At 41.6% G+C, this 15,476-nt stretch overlaps 1 protein-coding gene across 4 annotated transcripts in view; it reads left to right on the top strand.

Moving 5' to 3' along the window:
- The first annotated feature begins 29 nt into the window (after window positions 1-29).
- Window positions 30-15,476, top strand: part of prpf4 (pre-mRNA splicing tri-snRNP complex factor PRPF4) — a 44,970-nt gene continuing 29,523 nt past the window's right edge. Inside the window, exons 1-3 of one of the 4 annotated variants that reach the window (XM_072566355.1) lie at window positions 30-147; window positions 1,945-2,129; window positions 12,367-12,553. In XM_072566355.1, coding sequence (XP_072422456.1) covers window positions 1,967-2,129; window positions 12,367-12,553 — 350 coding nt within the window. In that variant the 5' untranslated portion in view covers window positions 30-147; window positions 1,945-1,966. Of the gene's footprint in view, window positions 148-221; window positions 445-1,256; window positions 1,407-1,944; window positions 2,130-12,366; window positions 12,554-15,476 lie in introns of those variants that run through there. The other 3 variants (XM_072566357.1, XM_072566356.1, XM_072566358.1) reach the window with 3 other exon arrangements.

The raw sequence follows: 15,476 nt of genomic DNA, 5'->3' as shown, positions 1-15,476 counted from the left end.
CTACAACTCCCAGCAAGCCGTGCGCGCTGTACGATGGGCAGTGTCGTCTCGAGATGAAGAACTGCAACTCCCGGCAACCAACGCGGCGCGCCCTAAGCCTTTGACCCGGACGCAGTTGGCGTCAGCCTGACGATGGTGTAGGAGCTGGTAAGGGCCTTGCGGGGTCGGCTTGGGTTGGAAGCGTCAGCCCCGGGGTGGGGGGAAGAGAAAGAGAGAGAAAGGATCGTCTAAAGCTAGGCCTTGACTATCGCCGTCGTCTTCCTTTCCTTAGCCGGGCCTGAGGCTTGCAGGCGTTGTTTGATGGTGAAGTTGGTCAGTGTGGAGAAAGCTTGTGCCAGAGGCCGTCATTGAGCCCCAATGTATGGGGGGGGGGGAGTTGGGGAGAAGGCTGTGCTGGATCAGAAACCACACGATGCTCTAGTTGTGGTCCAGAGCTTTATTAAGGTTCGGCGTAAATTCCCCTGCTTTTTCCATCAACATTTCTATTTTTGAAGCTCATGACTCCCATGTGCTTTGTTAATCGCGCTCTGTGCACCCTGCAACCTTCAAAGTTTGCATGTTGTTCTCTGTCTGCACGCTCTTTAGGACTGGGAAATTAAGTATACATTGTTTGCGTCCAAAATGAATGATTTGTTAAATCCCAATCTCTCAGCCAATGTGGTCTGACAGGCAGTTGCAATCATACACTCCCTACACTGTGGAAGCATTTGGCCCATGGAGTCCACACTGAGCATCCCTACCTGATTCCTGTAACCCTACATTACGCATGGCTCATCACCTAGCCTGTACATCCCTGGACTCTTTGGGCAATTTTGCATAGCCAATCCACCTAACCTATCTTTGGGCTGTGGGAGGAAGCCAGAGCACCCAGAGGGAACCAACACAGACAATGGGAGAATGTGCAAACTCCACACGCAGTTGCCCAAGGTTGGAATTAAACTTGGGATCCTGGTGCTGTGAGGCAGCAGTGCTAACCATTGAGCTGCTGTGCCAGCCTGTGGAGTTGGTAATAGTGGTATCATTAGTCCTCTTTCCAAGTTTGGTATAATTGGTAAATTTTGAAATAATTTCAATAATCAAATAACATCTAAAACCCATCCCATATATCTATAATATATTGACAAGCTAATCTTTTGTAAGAAGATAGTTAAGAATAAGATAGATTAGATTACTTACTGTGTAAACAGGCCCTTCGGCCCAACAAGTCCACACCGACCCTCCGAAGAGCAACCCATCCAGACCCATTCCCCTACGTTTACACCTTTACCTAACACTACAGGCAATTTCGCATGGTCAATTCACCTAACCTCCACATTTTTGGACTGTGACAGGAAACCGGAGCACCCGGACGAAACCCATGCTGACACGGAGAGAATGTGCAAGCTCCACACAGCTAGTTGCCTGAGGTGGGAATTGAACCCGGGTCTCTGGCGCTGTGAGGTAGCGGTGCTAACCACCGTGCTGCCCTTTATTCCCCCCTTTGAGTCTTATTACACTTAGTATGCATTTAGATACTTTTAATCAACCTATTCAGACAAGTTATGGCTGATTTGTACCTCAATTCCAATAAACAATCTTCATTCCAATTTTCTTGGTACTTAGACAAAATAACAATCTTATCAAGTTTCTAGCTCAATTATTCCAATGTGCATTGGTTTTGATTTGGGGAGATTCTGTTGTCTTTGATTCTCCTGGTTTCCTGCTTGTTTCTCTGAAGATCCAAATATTTGTATCTGCTCCTGGGCTAGAAATCAACTCTCATTCAGTTCTTCCTGTTCCAATTTATTTCCCAAGGCATCAAAAGAACAGAATTCCTTTGGGCAACATCTGAATTTAAGTATGCAGATGCATGTACACACAGACACAGATTAGAGCGAGAGTCAACAGTCTGCCTTTCTCTGATTAAAGTGGTTTGTTAATATTGTGCATTTTCCACATCTTCAGTTTCCTGCTTCATATTACAAGAATGTCTGATGATGATGATGCTCCGTTGCCTAAGAAATCTCGGATTTACTATGGAAGCCTTGAAGAGAAGGAGAAAGAAAGGATTTCCAAAGGAGATGGAGGATACCTGGGGAAAGATGCTGTGAAAGCTGGGATAGAAGCTGGACATATTAATGTATCCAGCAGTAAGTGATGATGCTTCAGTTTCTTTTACCTGTATAATTGGATAGTTACTCCATCTAATTGAGTCAGAAAATGTGGAGCTGCTGAAAGATTGCTGAGAATTTTAGAAAGATAGCTGGGAACGATAGTAATAAATAACAGTTTTAGATGATTTTGGGCAGTATTTTAGATGCAAAAGTAACAAAGTCTTTAACGTTTGAAACACTTTTGGAAATGGTAACAATTTTAATGAAGAAGTTTGTGCACAGAAATTTAAATGATGTTCTGGATACAGTAGAGACCAAATATGTATTGTGCTGTTCTGTCTCATCTTTAGGTACAATGCCAGCACTTTCTAGTGATTGAGAGGAGATAACAGGTTCTGTTGGTATTCCACAAAGGTAGTTGATGAAGATTAGAGCTTGATGCAATCATAGAATCCCAGCAGTATGGAAACAGGCCATTTGGCCTAATCTCTAATCCGACCCTCCAAAGAGTAAACCACCCAGACCCATTCCCAACCCAATTACTGTACATTTACCTCTAACTAATGCAACTAACCTACACATCCCTGAACACTATTGGCAAATTTAGTATGGCCAGTTCACCCAACCTGCATACTTTTGGATTGTGGGAGGAAACCAGAGCAGCTAAAGGAAACCCAAGCAGACATTTCTGAGCAATTAAATTTAAACTTGCACACAAAGATGTCCTCCCCCAAGAACCACAGTTTAAATTGGATCCTTTAGTGGGGGATACAGGGAAGTCTCAGTTAAAGCCAAATACTGGCAAGTAATGAATGTACAATTAACAGATGTTCAAAAGAAAGTGAATTGAAAATATTCTGGCTGTTCAAAGCAATGTTTAATAGATCTCTTACCAGTGTGAAGTTGCTTATATGATGACATGTTTTGACAGTACTAATCCTTTATCCCACACATGGCCGAAATCAAAAAGTACTCTGCAAAACTTTGCATTTCAAAACCTCCTTTACTCTGAGGTTCTTCACAATTTCTTTGCACATGCTTTTCTTTTTCTGAAATGGTTGATGATTTGCATCTACCCATTTGTTTAGAAATCTATTTTCTTCCCTCCAGCATCTGTTTCAAGCCAGCAAAGTCAGTTCATAACCTCTCTCTCACATTTTGTATCCCATTGTGAAGCATTGTCTACACTTTCTGGATGTACCATTTTCAGTAGGCCCAATGTACAGAGTCTCCTTAAATTATTTCACAAAGAGAATTCCATTTCCACAGCCTCCACACGAACCAGTGTTTAAGCAGCCAGTGTACTTTTACAAACATAAGAACAGGACTAGGCCAATCAGCTCCTTGAGCTTATTTCTCATCCTGAGAGATCATGGCTGATCTGTGTTACCTAACTCCGTATACCTGCCTTTGGCCCATTCCCTTTAATATCTTTGCTTAACAAAAATGTATCCATCTTTTATTTAAAATGAGCAACTCATCCAACAGCCCTTTTAACAATTCTTTTCAACTTCCGAGCCCCACAAGCAGAAAAACAATGTTTTTCTATTCCTGCCCCTCAGAAATATTAAGAAATCATATGCTCTGGAATGCCCACCAGAAAAATTAGCATCGCTACATTTTTGTTTCTCTTTATTCATTGACATTGAGGGTGACACTGGTTAGGAAGCATTTATTGCCCATTCCTAATTGCTCAGAGGGCATTTAAGAGTCAACCGCATTGCTGTGAGTCCCATGTCGGCCAGACCAGGTAAGGATGGCAGTTTCCTTCCATAAAGAACATGAGTGAACCAGATGGGATTTTCCTGACAATTGACAATGCATTCATGGTCATCATTAAACTCTTTCTTTCAGATACTTATTGAATGCAAATTCCTCCATCTGCCATGGTGGGATTTGAACCTGGATCCCCAGAATCCTTTCTGGGTCTCAGGATTAACAGTCTAGCAATAATACCACTAGGCTAGCGCCTCCCCAAAATGACTAGTTTCACGTGTTTTGGGTCACCCATGAATGGAGAACGTGAACTTTGGTATGCATTTCGCCTGATTTAATTTTTAAAATGTTTTATTTCCCCTTGAAACATTCTCAACTTCAGGATGTTCTATCATAGGCCCTGACTACAACATGTCAAATGTAGCATCTGGTCAAGTCTCAGGCCCCAACTAACTCAACTGACCAAACAAGCATTGTGGTGTTCTGTCTCATCTTTAGGTATAATGCTAGCACTTTCTGATGGTTGAGAAGAGATAACAGGTTCTGGAAGTAACATCTGAGATAGGAGATAATGTTATCCAAGACTAATTTGCTTAATATATTCAACAATTGCTTAAATTTCAGTACAGGTAAGGAAAGTCAAGAAATTTTAGCTCCTAATTAATAACTTAAACTTATACTTCAAGATATCAGGACTTAGGCAAGAACTACTACTGTACAAGTTGAACGAAATGATCATTATAAATTGAACATGGTATTTCATAAATACTGTATTCTGTCTTTATAGGGAAGCACTTAGGTGGTAATATTTTAACATGTAATAGGTGGGAGGGAATGTTGTGATGAGGACATTGGAATCTGCAAATGGATATAGATATAGTGAATGGGTAAAAAGTTGACAGATGGAGTTCAGTGTAAGAAAGTGAGAGATTTTGCACTTTGGCAAGAAGTTTGGTTCCTGTATTTAAGAAAGGATATATTGGCTTTGATTGCAATTCAAAAGAGATTCATTAGACTGATTCTAGTTATCAAAAATGGCTAAACTGTTTTCAAAGAGCAGCTAGATAGATGTTTGAAAAACCAAGGAGTTGAGGGCAGTATGGGGATGACACAAAAAGGAGTTGAGGCGGATCAGCGATGATAGGACAGTCTTGACACCTCTTGCTTCTTAATATCTTACTCTTTTAATTTAATCATCCTGTTCAGATGTGTTAGGAAACACCTTCAGGACAGGGGTGACCTAAAGACAAATTTATGGACTGCTACTGTATTGTAAGATTCAAGATCTTTAAGTTCTTTAATTTATAGGATTTTGAGAATCTTTAGTTTTGTGGGACAAAAACTAGAAGTGCTGCAGTTGTCAAGAATTAACTTTGATTCTCTGTTTTCCACCATTCTCCAAGGTAAAAGATTTCTTGGGGTTCTTCCACCAACATTTTTTAAATCTGTTTATTGGATATGGGATTGCTGACTGGGCCAGCATTTATTGCCTATCCTAATTGCCCCTGAGAAGATGGCGGTGAGCTGCCTTCTTGAACCCCTACACTCCATGTGCTGTCAACCCCCAAAGACATTAGGGAGAGGGAATTCCAGGATTTTGACCCAAGAATACTGATACAGGGTAATATATTTTCCAAGTCGGGTTTGTGAGTGGTTTGAAGGGAATCTTCCACGTGGTAGTATCCCCATGTAGTTGCTGCCCTTGTCCTTCCAGAAGAAGATGGATTTGGAAGATGCTGTCTAAAGATCCTTGATGAATTCATTGAATCATCATAGAATCCTTACAGTGTGGAAACAGGCCATTTGGCTCAGCAAGTCCATACCAACCCTCTAAGGAGTAACCCTCCCCATTCCCATTCCCCTACTCTATTACTGTACATTTACCCCTGACTAATGCACCTAACCTACATAACCCTGGCCACTATGGGAAATTTAGCATAACCAATTCACCTAACAAGCACACAGACAGTCACCCGAGGCTGGAATTGAACCTGGGTCCCTGGTACTGAGAGGCAGCAGTGCTAACCACTGAGTCACTGTGCTGCCCTGTTACTGCAGTTCATTTTGTGGATGGTATCCTGCTACTGGGTGTCAGTGGTGGAGGAAATGGCTGTTTGTGGATGCAGTGCCAGTTAAGCAGGCTGCTTTGTCATGGATGGTGCAGCTATACACATCCAGGCAAATGGGGAGTATTCTATCAAACCACTGATTTGTGCCTTGTAGATAGTAATCAGGCTTTGGGGAGTCAGAAGGTGAGTTATTTGGTCCTAGCCTTAACCTGTTCTTGTAGTTGTCATGTTTATATGGATAGACCTGTTAACTTCTCTCTCTTCACCCCGCCCCACCCCTCCCCTAAGACTGTTGGTAGTATTCAGTGATAGTAATGCCATTGAATGTGAAGAAGCAATGATTTGAGATGGCCATTGCCTGGAACTTGTGTGGTGTGAATGTTACTTCCTGTTTTTCAACCCAAATCTGGATATTGTCCAGGTCCTGTTACATTTGAACATGAACTGCTTCAATATCTGACAATAGCGCTAAACATTGTGCAATTATCAATGAACATTCCCACCTCTGACCTTCTGATTGAGGGAAGGTTATTGATAAGGCAGCTGAAGATGTTTGGATCTGGGACACTATCCTGAGCAATTCCTGCAGAGATGTCCTCGAATTGAGATGGCTGACTTTGAACAACCAGAGCCACCTTCCTATATGCCAGATATAGCTCCAACCAGCAGAGAGTTTTCCCCATGATACTCATTGATAGGGTTCCTTGATGTTGCAATCTGTCAAATGTGGTCTTGATGTCAAGGGCTGTCACTCTCACCTAATCCCTGGGATTTAGCTATTTTGTCCATGTTTGAACCACAGATGTAATGAGGTCAGGAGCAGAACCCAAATTGGGAATCACTGTGCAGATTATTGCTAAGCAGATGCTGCTTGATGGCACTGTTGATGGTATCTTCCATAACTTCACTGAGAGTAGACTGATGGTGTGGTATTTGATCAAGTTCAGTTTGTGCTGCCTTTTGTGTATAGGACATACCTGGGCACTTTTCCACATGGGGTAGCTTTGGCTAGTTAAGTCCTTCAGTTTTCCTTCAACACCACCTGAATGTGTACTCCCAGCTCAAAAATGGGCCTCACTGCGCTCTTGCTTAATGATTGCAAATCGGAAAACCTGCTTGGTTTCTGATAGTCCTCTACTCCTGGTTCCAGTTCTTTTACACCCTCTGGTAGATTCTCTGCATAGGTCAGAGTGATTCCCAGGCTGCCTGATTTACATTTACTTTTCAGTTTATTTACACTCTTCTCAAAACAAATGTTTCATTTATCTTAAATTTAAAAGTTTTAATTCCCAGCAAAAGATATTCCTTAATGGACAAATCTTGACTTTAGATAGTCACAGTCGAGCGTGTGTTGCTGGGAAATCAGAGCAGGTCAGGCAGCATCCAAGGAGCAGGAGAATTGATGTTTCAGGCATATTCCCTACATCAGGAATCTTTATGCCCGAAGTGTCAATTCTCATGCCCCTTGGATGCTGTCAGATTTGCTGTGCTTTCCAAGTGACGCACTCTCAACTCTGATCTCCAGCATCTGCAGTCCTCACTTTCTCCTTTAGATCTTCACAGTACAATCTAGATGAAAGCCCAACAAGCCTGTCTCCCAAATGTAAACTCAATCATAATCTTAATTGTATTTCTCATTCCTCAGTAAGAAATCAACATGCATCACAAAGCTGCTCAAGAGCTTTATTAACGATAGCAACAAAACCCCTATAGCATCTAAATTTAATTGAACACAACCTATATTCATGAAAACAGTTTGCATTGAATGCTACCACATCTTAAAGGCATCATTCAGGCCATCATGCATTTATGTAGTTTCCATGTTTTTCCCACTGTATATGCTGCCCTTTTTGTGGAATATCAGAAAGATATCCCTGTAAAAAAAATCACGATACCGGAATATAGCTTGTATCTGAATTGACTGCACTCGTGGGCAAAAAGCTCTGAAAAGGTTTTAAGGGATAGTTTTCCAGCTGCAAGAGAATCTGTAAGGCTTCTTTAGCTATCAATGTACTGACCCAGCAATCCTGAAACTGATTTTAACCAATCATCAGTCCATGTTCTTTATTTCCATGCAATGACTATCTGATTTTCTTCAAAATCTGACCGTTCCTTCTTAATGTTCAGTAGATTCATAGAATATAAAACAATACAGCATTGTACAAGTCCTTCGGCCCTTGTAGTGCTGATCTTTTATCATACGCTAAGATCAAATTAACCTACGTATCCTTCATTTTACTATCATCCATGTGCCTATCCAAGAATTGCTTATGTATCTGACTGTGCTACCACTGCTGGCAGTACATTCTGTGCACAAACTACTCTGAGTAAAGAGCCTACCTCTGACATCTCCCCTAAACCTTCCTGCAATCACCTTAAAATTAAGCCCCCTCATGAAAGACGTTTCCATCCTGGGGAAAATAAAAGTCTCTGGTCATCCACTCTAGCTAAGCCTGTCATCATCTTGTACACCTCTATCAAGTCACCTCTCATCCTTCTTTGCTCCAATGAGAAAAGCCCTAGCTCTCTCAACCTTTCTTCATAAGACAAGCCCTCCATTCCAGGCAGCATCCTGGTAAGTCTCAGCTGTACCATCTCTAAAGTTTCCACATCCTTCCTTTTAATGAGGCGACCGGAACTGAATACAATATTTCAAGTGTGGTCTAACCAGTGCTTTATAGAGCTGCAGCATAATCTCACAGCTCTTAAACTCAGTCCCCAGTTAATGAAAACTAAAACACCATATGCCTCCTTAACATCCTATCAACTTGGGTTGCAACTATGAGGGATCTACAGATGTGGGCCCCAAGATCCCTCTGTTCCTACACACTGCCAAGAATCCTGTCTTTAACCTGTAATCTGAATTCAAGTTCAAACTTCCAAAATAAATCATTTCACACTTTGCCATTTGAACTCCATCTGCTATTTGTCAGCCCAGCTGTGCATCCTATCAATGTCCCATTGCAACCTACAACAGCCATCCACACTACCCACAACTCTGCCAACCTTTGTGTCATTGACAAAGTTACTAACCTATCCTTCCACTTCTTTATTCAAGTCAGAGGTCCCAGAACAGATCCTGTGGAATGCCACTGGTCACCAAGCTCTAGGCTGAATACTTTCCATCTACAACCTCTCTCGGCCTTCAGTTCTATATCCAGACAGCCAAATTTCCCTGTATCCCATACCTCTTGCTTTCTGAATGAGCCTACCACGGGGAATCTTATCAAATGCCTTGCTAAAATCCATATACACCACAACACATGAATGTGTTTTGTCACATCCTCAAAGAATTCAATAAACCTTGTGAAGCATGACCTGCCCCTCACAAGTCATGCTGACTATCTCTAATCAAGCTATGCTTTTCCAAATAATCATAAATCCTGTCTTTCAAAATCCTCTCCAATAATTTGCACACCACCAACATAAGACTGACTGGTCTGTAATTCCCAGGGTTATCCCTATTCCCTTTCTTGAACAAGGGAATAACATTTGCCATCTCCCAATCATCTGGACTACTCCAGTGAACAGTGAGGACGCAAAGATCATCGCCAAAGGCTCAGCAATCTCTTTCCTTGCTTCCCATAGTAACCTTGGGTATATTGCGCATGGCCCAGGGGACTTATCTATCCTATTTTTCAAAATTTCTAGCACATCTTCCTTCTTAACGTCAACCTGTTCGAGCATATCTGCCTGTTTCACACTGTCTCACATATGACAAGGTCCCTCTCACTAATGAATACTGAAGCAAAGTATTCATTAAAGACTTCCCCTACCACCTCCCACTCCAGGCACAAGTTCCCTCCACTACCACTGATCAGCTCTACCCTCATTCTGACCATCCTCTTGTTCCTCACCTAAGTGTAGATTTCCCTTAATCCTCCTTTTCATGCCCCCTTCTAGCTCTCCTAAGTCCATTCATCAGTTCCTTCCTGGCTACCCTGTAACTGTCTAGAGCCCTGTCTGATCCTTGCTTCCTCAACCTTAAGTAAGCTTTCTTCTTCTTGACTAGATATTCACATCCCTTGTCACCCAAGGTTCTTTCACTGTGCCTCAGTGGGACAAACCTATCCAGCACTCGCAGCAAGTGCACCCAAAACAGTCTCCACATTTCTGTTGTGCATTTCTCTGAGAATGTCTGCTCTCAATTTATTCTCCACAGTTCCTGCCTGATGGCATTGTAATTCCCCCTACCCCAATTAAATACATTCCCATACCGTCTATTCCTATTCCTCTCCTTGACTACTGTTCTATAAGAACTAATACAGTTGCGCCTCGACTTACGAACTTAATCCATTCCAGGACCCGGTTCGCAGAGTGTAAGAATGCTTGGAAGTAGCAACGAACGCTGTTCACAGTGCACGCGCCAGAGACGAACTGAATGAGATCACGCGGGGCCCGAGAGCTTTTGCGTTCGACAAGCGCATAGCAAAGCAGAACAATGAAACTACGTGGTCGCACACAGGCTTTCTGCGATCGTACCTTGAGGCAAAATTTTATGTACAATTCTGTTTGTAAACCGATTTGTTCGTGAACGGGGTTGTTCTTATGTCGAGGCGCTACTGTATAACTCTTAAATAAAACCTTTATCATACCTTGTTTATCCCTTAGCAAGGGTGTAAACCCATGCACACATATCCATTTGATTCATGTGCTGGAACATTGGAGGGTGTAATCATACTCTGCAAATTTACAGTTGTTTCCTCACAGTTGACACTTTTTTTCCCCATTTTCTACTCGGCTTTTAGTTTCCATCTTTTTCTTAGATCCCTCCTTTCACCTTTAAGCAACTGTTCTCTGCTACCATGTTATAATACAGAAAACCAGTTAGTGAAAAGTAGAACTGGAACCAACCTTTAAGAATTGTATCAGCATTAACCTACAAACTTACACATTTAAAAGCATTCTTCAGTAAATGCCCACCACCCTCACCCAGCTGTCAGAATAAAAAACAACAGGTTATAGTGCAATAGGTTTATTTAAAGAGCAAAGAAAAATGCAGCACAGGCATAGGCCCTCCGGCCCTTCTGTACAAAAACACTCTACGCTTACAGAATCATAACCTTCTATTCCCTTCCTATTCGTGTATTTGTCCAGGTGTGTTTTGAATGTTCCCTGTGATGTTCATTTGAGAAGAATAAATATTTAACTTTATCCATATTGAATGCATGGACACCTTCAAAGAATGTATGAAAACCCCATGGAAGAGCAGCATAGAATATAAACATAGTGTGATGTAAACTGTGGGATCTTTGTATATATTTTTAATATTATTTGTTATGAGTTTAAATTTCTAGTTTTTGAGTTGTTAACTGGTGGATTATTTGTATGTCTGAAGTTAATTTTAAAAATCACAAGCTTTTGGAGAGCTTCTCCTTCGTCAGTCCCTTCACCTGACGAAGGAGCAGTGCTCTGAAAGCTTCTGATTTTAAATAAACCTGGTGGCATATAACCTAGTGTCATAACTTCATATCTTGCCCACCCCAGTACAACACTGGCACCCCCACATCATGGCTTTCATTCAACTAAACATAATTAATATACAATTAACAGCCAACTCTTCTTAAATAGGATTGTAGGATTTTTTTCATCCATTTGAAGCAAATGAGGACTTCAGTTTAACACCTACGCCACATTACAGTGACAGTACAACATTGTTGCTATTGTGCTGCAAAGTCAGCTTAGCCTTTAAAGTAGGACTGAAACCATCGACCTGATTCACAGGTGAGCATGCTTCCAACTCAGTGAGAAAAAAAACAAATGTGGAAGAGCAGAGGCATTTGGTATCCAGATTCAAAAGATTTCTTTTCAAAAAACCGTTTCCATTGGATAGTGGTGTAAATAGCCAATGGGGTGCTAGATTTTATGAAGAAATACAAACTTTTAAGTCGTGTTATTGAATATGTAAAATCCTCGTAAAATTGCAAAGAGCTCTATGCTATTTATGACTTCAGCAATAGAAGGATATGGGAATAATAGTGAGGGCATAGCGTAGATTTCCTCAGAAAAGATTTCACAAGAAATAGGGTTGGCTTGGTTGGAAATCAGCAGATCAGGGTCTTATTTAAAACGAATATTGAAAATTCTGATAGAATGGGACTTAGTAGGTGAAAACAAGCTTCTTCCAATGATTGAGAAATGTAGAACAAGAGGGGATAAACACAAAATTAGGACTGCGATAAATGTTTTTTCACAGAGATTGAGAGCATGTCGAATGTAATACCGGATTGAAGCAGAGGTCAGCTCAGCATTTAAGAATGAGTTGAATGTAATCAAAAAGGAAGGCTGATAAAGAAACATTGGATTAGGCGGGGCATATAGGATGAGGAATTCTGCACATGAGGAGTATAAATGCCAACAGGACCAGGTTTGAGGTGAATGAGTTCTTTCTAAACTAACACAACTGTTTGCATTGATCAGAGTTAGAGTAGGGAGGGTGAGTAGGCAGTGGTCAGTGTTGTGTGTAATTCCAATCCTCTCTTCTGCAGATGAGTTCTATGAGGTCGAAGACCACGTCAGTGAGAGGCAAGCAGAGGTGCTGGCAGAGTTCGAACGCAGAAAACGAGCACGGCAGATTAATGTTTCAACAGATGACGCAGAAGTGAAGGCCTGCCTACGAGCACTTGGAGAACCAATCACTCTTTTTGGGGAAGGACCAGCTGAGCGACGAGAGAGGTGATATTTGAATAGCTCTGGTGGGGTTTAGCTGTGAACAAAAGCAGTCCTGGTATGGTGTGAATTGACTGTGTCATGTGGTGTTTGGTTTTGAGGAGCATTGATATTTACTGGTGGCTGAGAGTATTAGTGGGAGCCTTGGATTTGAGGATCATAGAATTCATAAAATCCCTACAGTTGGCGCAACAAGTCCACACCATCCCTCCGAAGAGTGCCCCACCCAGATCCATTCCCCTACCCTATTACTTTACATTTCCCCTGACTAATGCACCTAACCTCCACATCCCTGGACACTGCGGGCAATTTAGCATGGCCAATTCACCTAACCTGCACATCTTTGGACTGTGGGAGGAAACCCACACAGACACAGGGAGAATGTGCAAACTCCACATACACAGTCACCTGTGGCTATAATCGAACCCAGGTCCTTTGGCACTGTGAGGCAGCAGTACTGAGCACTGAGCTACCGTGATCAGTGGTCAGGGTATTGACTGAGAAATTGTCTGATGGGTTTGGCTGTGGTGAGCAACTTAGGGATCATGGGTAGTCTGGTGAAGTTGGCTGAGAAACATAGAAACAGGAGTGGGCCATTCAGCCCATAGAGCCTGCTCATCCATTCAGTTAGATCATGGGCTGGTTATCTACCTTAACATCACGTCCCTGCACATCTCCATATCTCTTAATGTCATTGTTTGCCAAACAAATCTCTCAGTTTCTGTCTTGAATCTGCTCAATGATTAAGCTTCCACAAACCTTTGTAATGGAAATTTCCGAAGATTCACTACCATCGAAGTGAAAAAATGCCTCCTCATATGAATTTTAAATGACCACCTTTTATCCTGAGACTATATCCCTGTTTGTAAACTCACCAGGCAGGGGGAACATTGTCTACTTTCATCCTGTGAAAATGTTGTCAGTTTCAATAGAATTACCGCTTGTCTTTTTTAAACTGTAGAGAATGCCGATGCAGTTTCCTCAATCTCTCGTCAAAAGACAATACCCCATCTCAATGATTAATCTGGTCATCTCCCATTGTGCTTGCCCTAATGGTCATATCCTTCCTGAAATAAGAATGCCAACCTGTACACATTACTCCAGATGTTGTCTCACCAAGATTCTATTCAATTGCAGCAAGATGTCTCCTGTTTTCATATCCCCTTGGGATAAAAAAAACAATTAGTTGAGAATCAACCAGTTCAGGTTAGTTGTGATATATATCTGTAGCAGGTAGGATTTGATCCTGGGCCTTCTGACCCTGAGTTAGGGATACTACCACTGCACCAAGGACTCTATTCACTTACAATGAGCACCATCATTCCATTTGCTGCCTTAATTGCTTGCTGTAGTTGCATCCTCCCTTTTAGCAACTCATGACCACAGAAACCTAGGTTTCTTTGGACACCTGTATTTCCCAACCTCTTGTCATTTAAGAAATATTCTTTTGTTTCTCTATCGAAGTAAGTAACTTTACCCTTGTCTTTGTGTTGTATTCCATTTGGCATATTCTTGCCCATTCACTTAACCTCTCCCAGTTTGCTTGAAGCCCCCTTCTTCCTCACAACTTGCAATTTTGTGTCATCAGCAAATTTGCAAATAATGTTGATTCCCCCATCCAAATTCTTTATATAGGTTGTGAACTGCTATGGTCCCAACTCTGATTCTTGCTGTACCCCACAGCCTTCTATCCTGAGAATGACCTATTTATTCTGATTCTCTGCTTTCTAACTGTTAACCAATACTGAATCCAGAATAGTAAATTCGTTCCAATGCCATCCCTTAACTACAGTGTAAGGAATGGTAGTTTGAGTGAGGGCAATCAGAGACCATAGATTCAAAGTAATTGATAAAATAAGTAAAAATAGTATGAGAGGAAACCTTTTCCACAGCAGGTGGCTAAAGTATGGGAATGCACTGCTTGAGAGAGTGGTGGAGTTAAGATTAGTTGAAACATTTCGAAGAGAATTAGACAGTTTTCTGAAAAGGGAGTGAGTGCAGGGTTATGGGAAGTAGATTGGAGTTTGGAATTCTAAATTGGTCATTCTTAGAACCGGTGCAGACACAATGGGCCGAATGGCTCTTCTACACTGTAAGGAAAGGTAACCTGGTGATTTATGGTTGACCTGGTGGACCTGGCTCAACGGGGTAGTAGTGTCCCTACCTCTGGGCCAGAAAGCTTGGGTTTACATCCCACTTCTTCCAGAGGTGTGTCGTAACATCTCTGAACAGATTGATTAAAAATATCCACATGTACATGCAGGGTAAACAGCATTTTGGAGGCTATTGTTTCTCTAATCAGCCAATCACTGCACAGCATCCACTTCCCAGATGCTGAACGTCCCTGTATTCTTTCTTTGGACTGGGAATCCCATTTCTGAGCACAAGAGGGTGCTATTTGTCTAAAATCTGAATAAGAAAACAATCACAATATTTACAGTTAAAAAACAATTGTACTTTTAAAAAATCCCCAAATGGGAACCATTTTATTTGACCATCTGATCAAAGGTGAGGTTTATCGAAGTTCCTTCTAAGACAGTTGTCTCTCCTGCACAATCTGGGAGTAATATAAGATCTTAAATTCACTCATCTTTTCTCTTTACTGGTGATGACTGACTGCTATTTATATTGTCGACTTCAGTATTTTTGAGCATTAGTCCTTACATCTTGCTCAGTCCAATAGATCCTCCTGCCCCCTTCCTGTTTTCTCTCCTTCTTGCCCTGTCCCCATCTGCCACTCTACTGCCCTCAAATGCACTTATTCACATAGTGATAGCCACATAAATACAAGCTAATGCTCAAATTCTGCAGATGGCGCAGTCAGAATTGAGTTCATTTGGAGCTTTTTTTCTTTGGTTTTCTTGTGACTTTTTATTCCCATCAAAGAGAGTCTGATTCTGAGATTGAAGTTGTGTTGACTGTTGAAGGA

Source organism: Chiloscyllium punctatum, chromosome 49 (genome assembly GCF_047496795.1).
Source record: "Chiloscyllium punctatum isolate Juve2018m chromosome 49, sChiPun1.3, whole genome shotgun sequence".
Lineage (NCBI taxonomy): Eukaryota > Metazoa > Chordata > Chondrichthyes > Orectolobiformes > Hemiscylliidae > Chiloscyllium > Chiloscyllium punctatum.
This window is presented reverse-complemented; position numbering and strand designations above follow the sequence as displayed.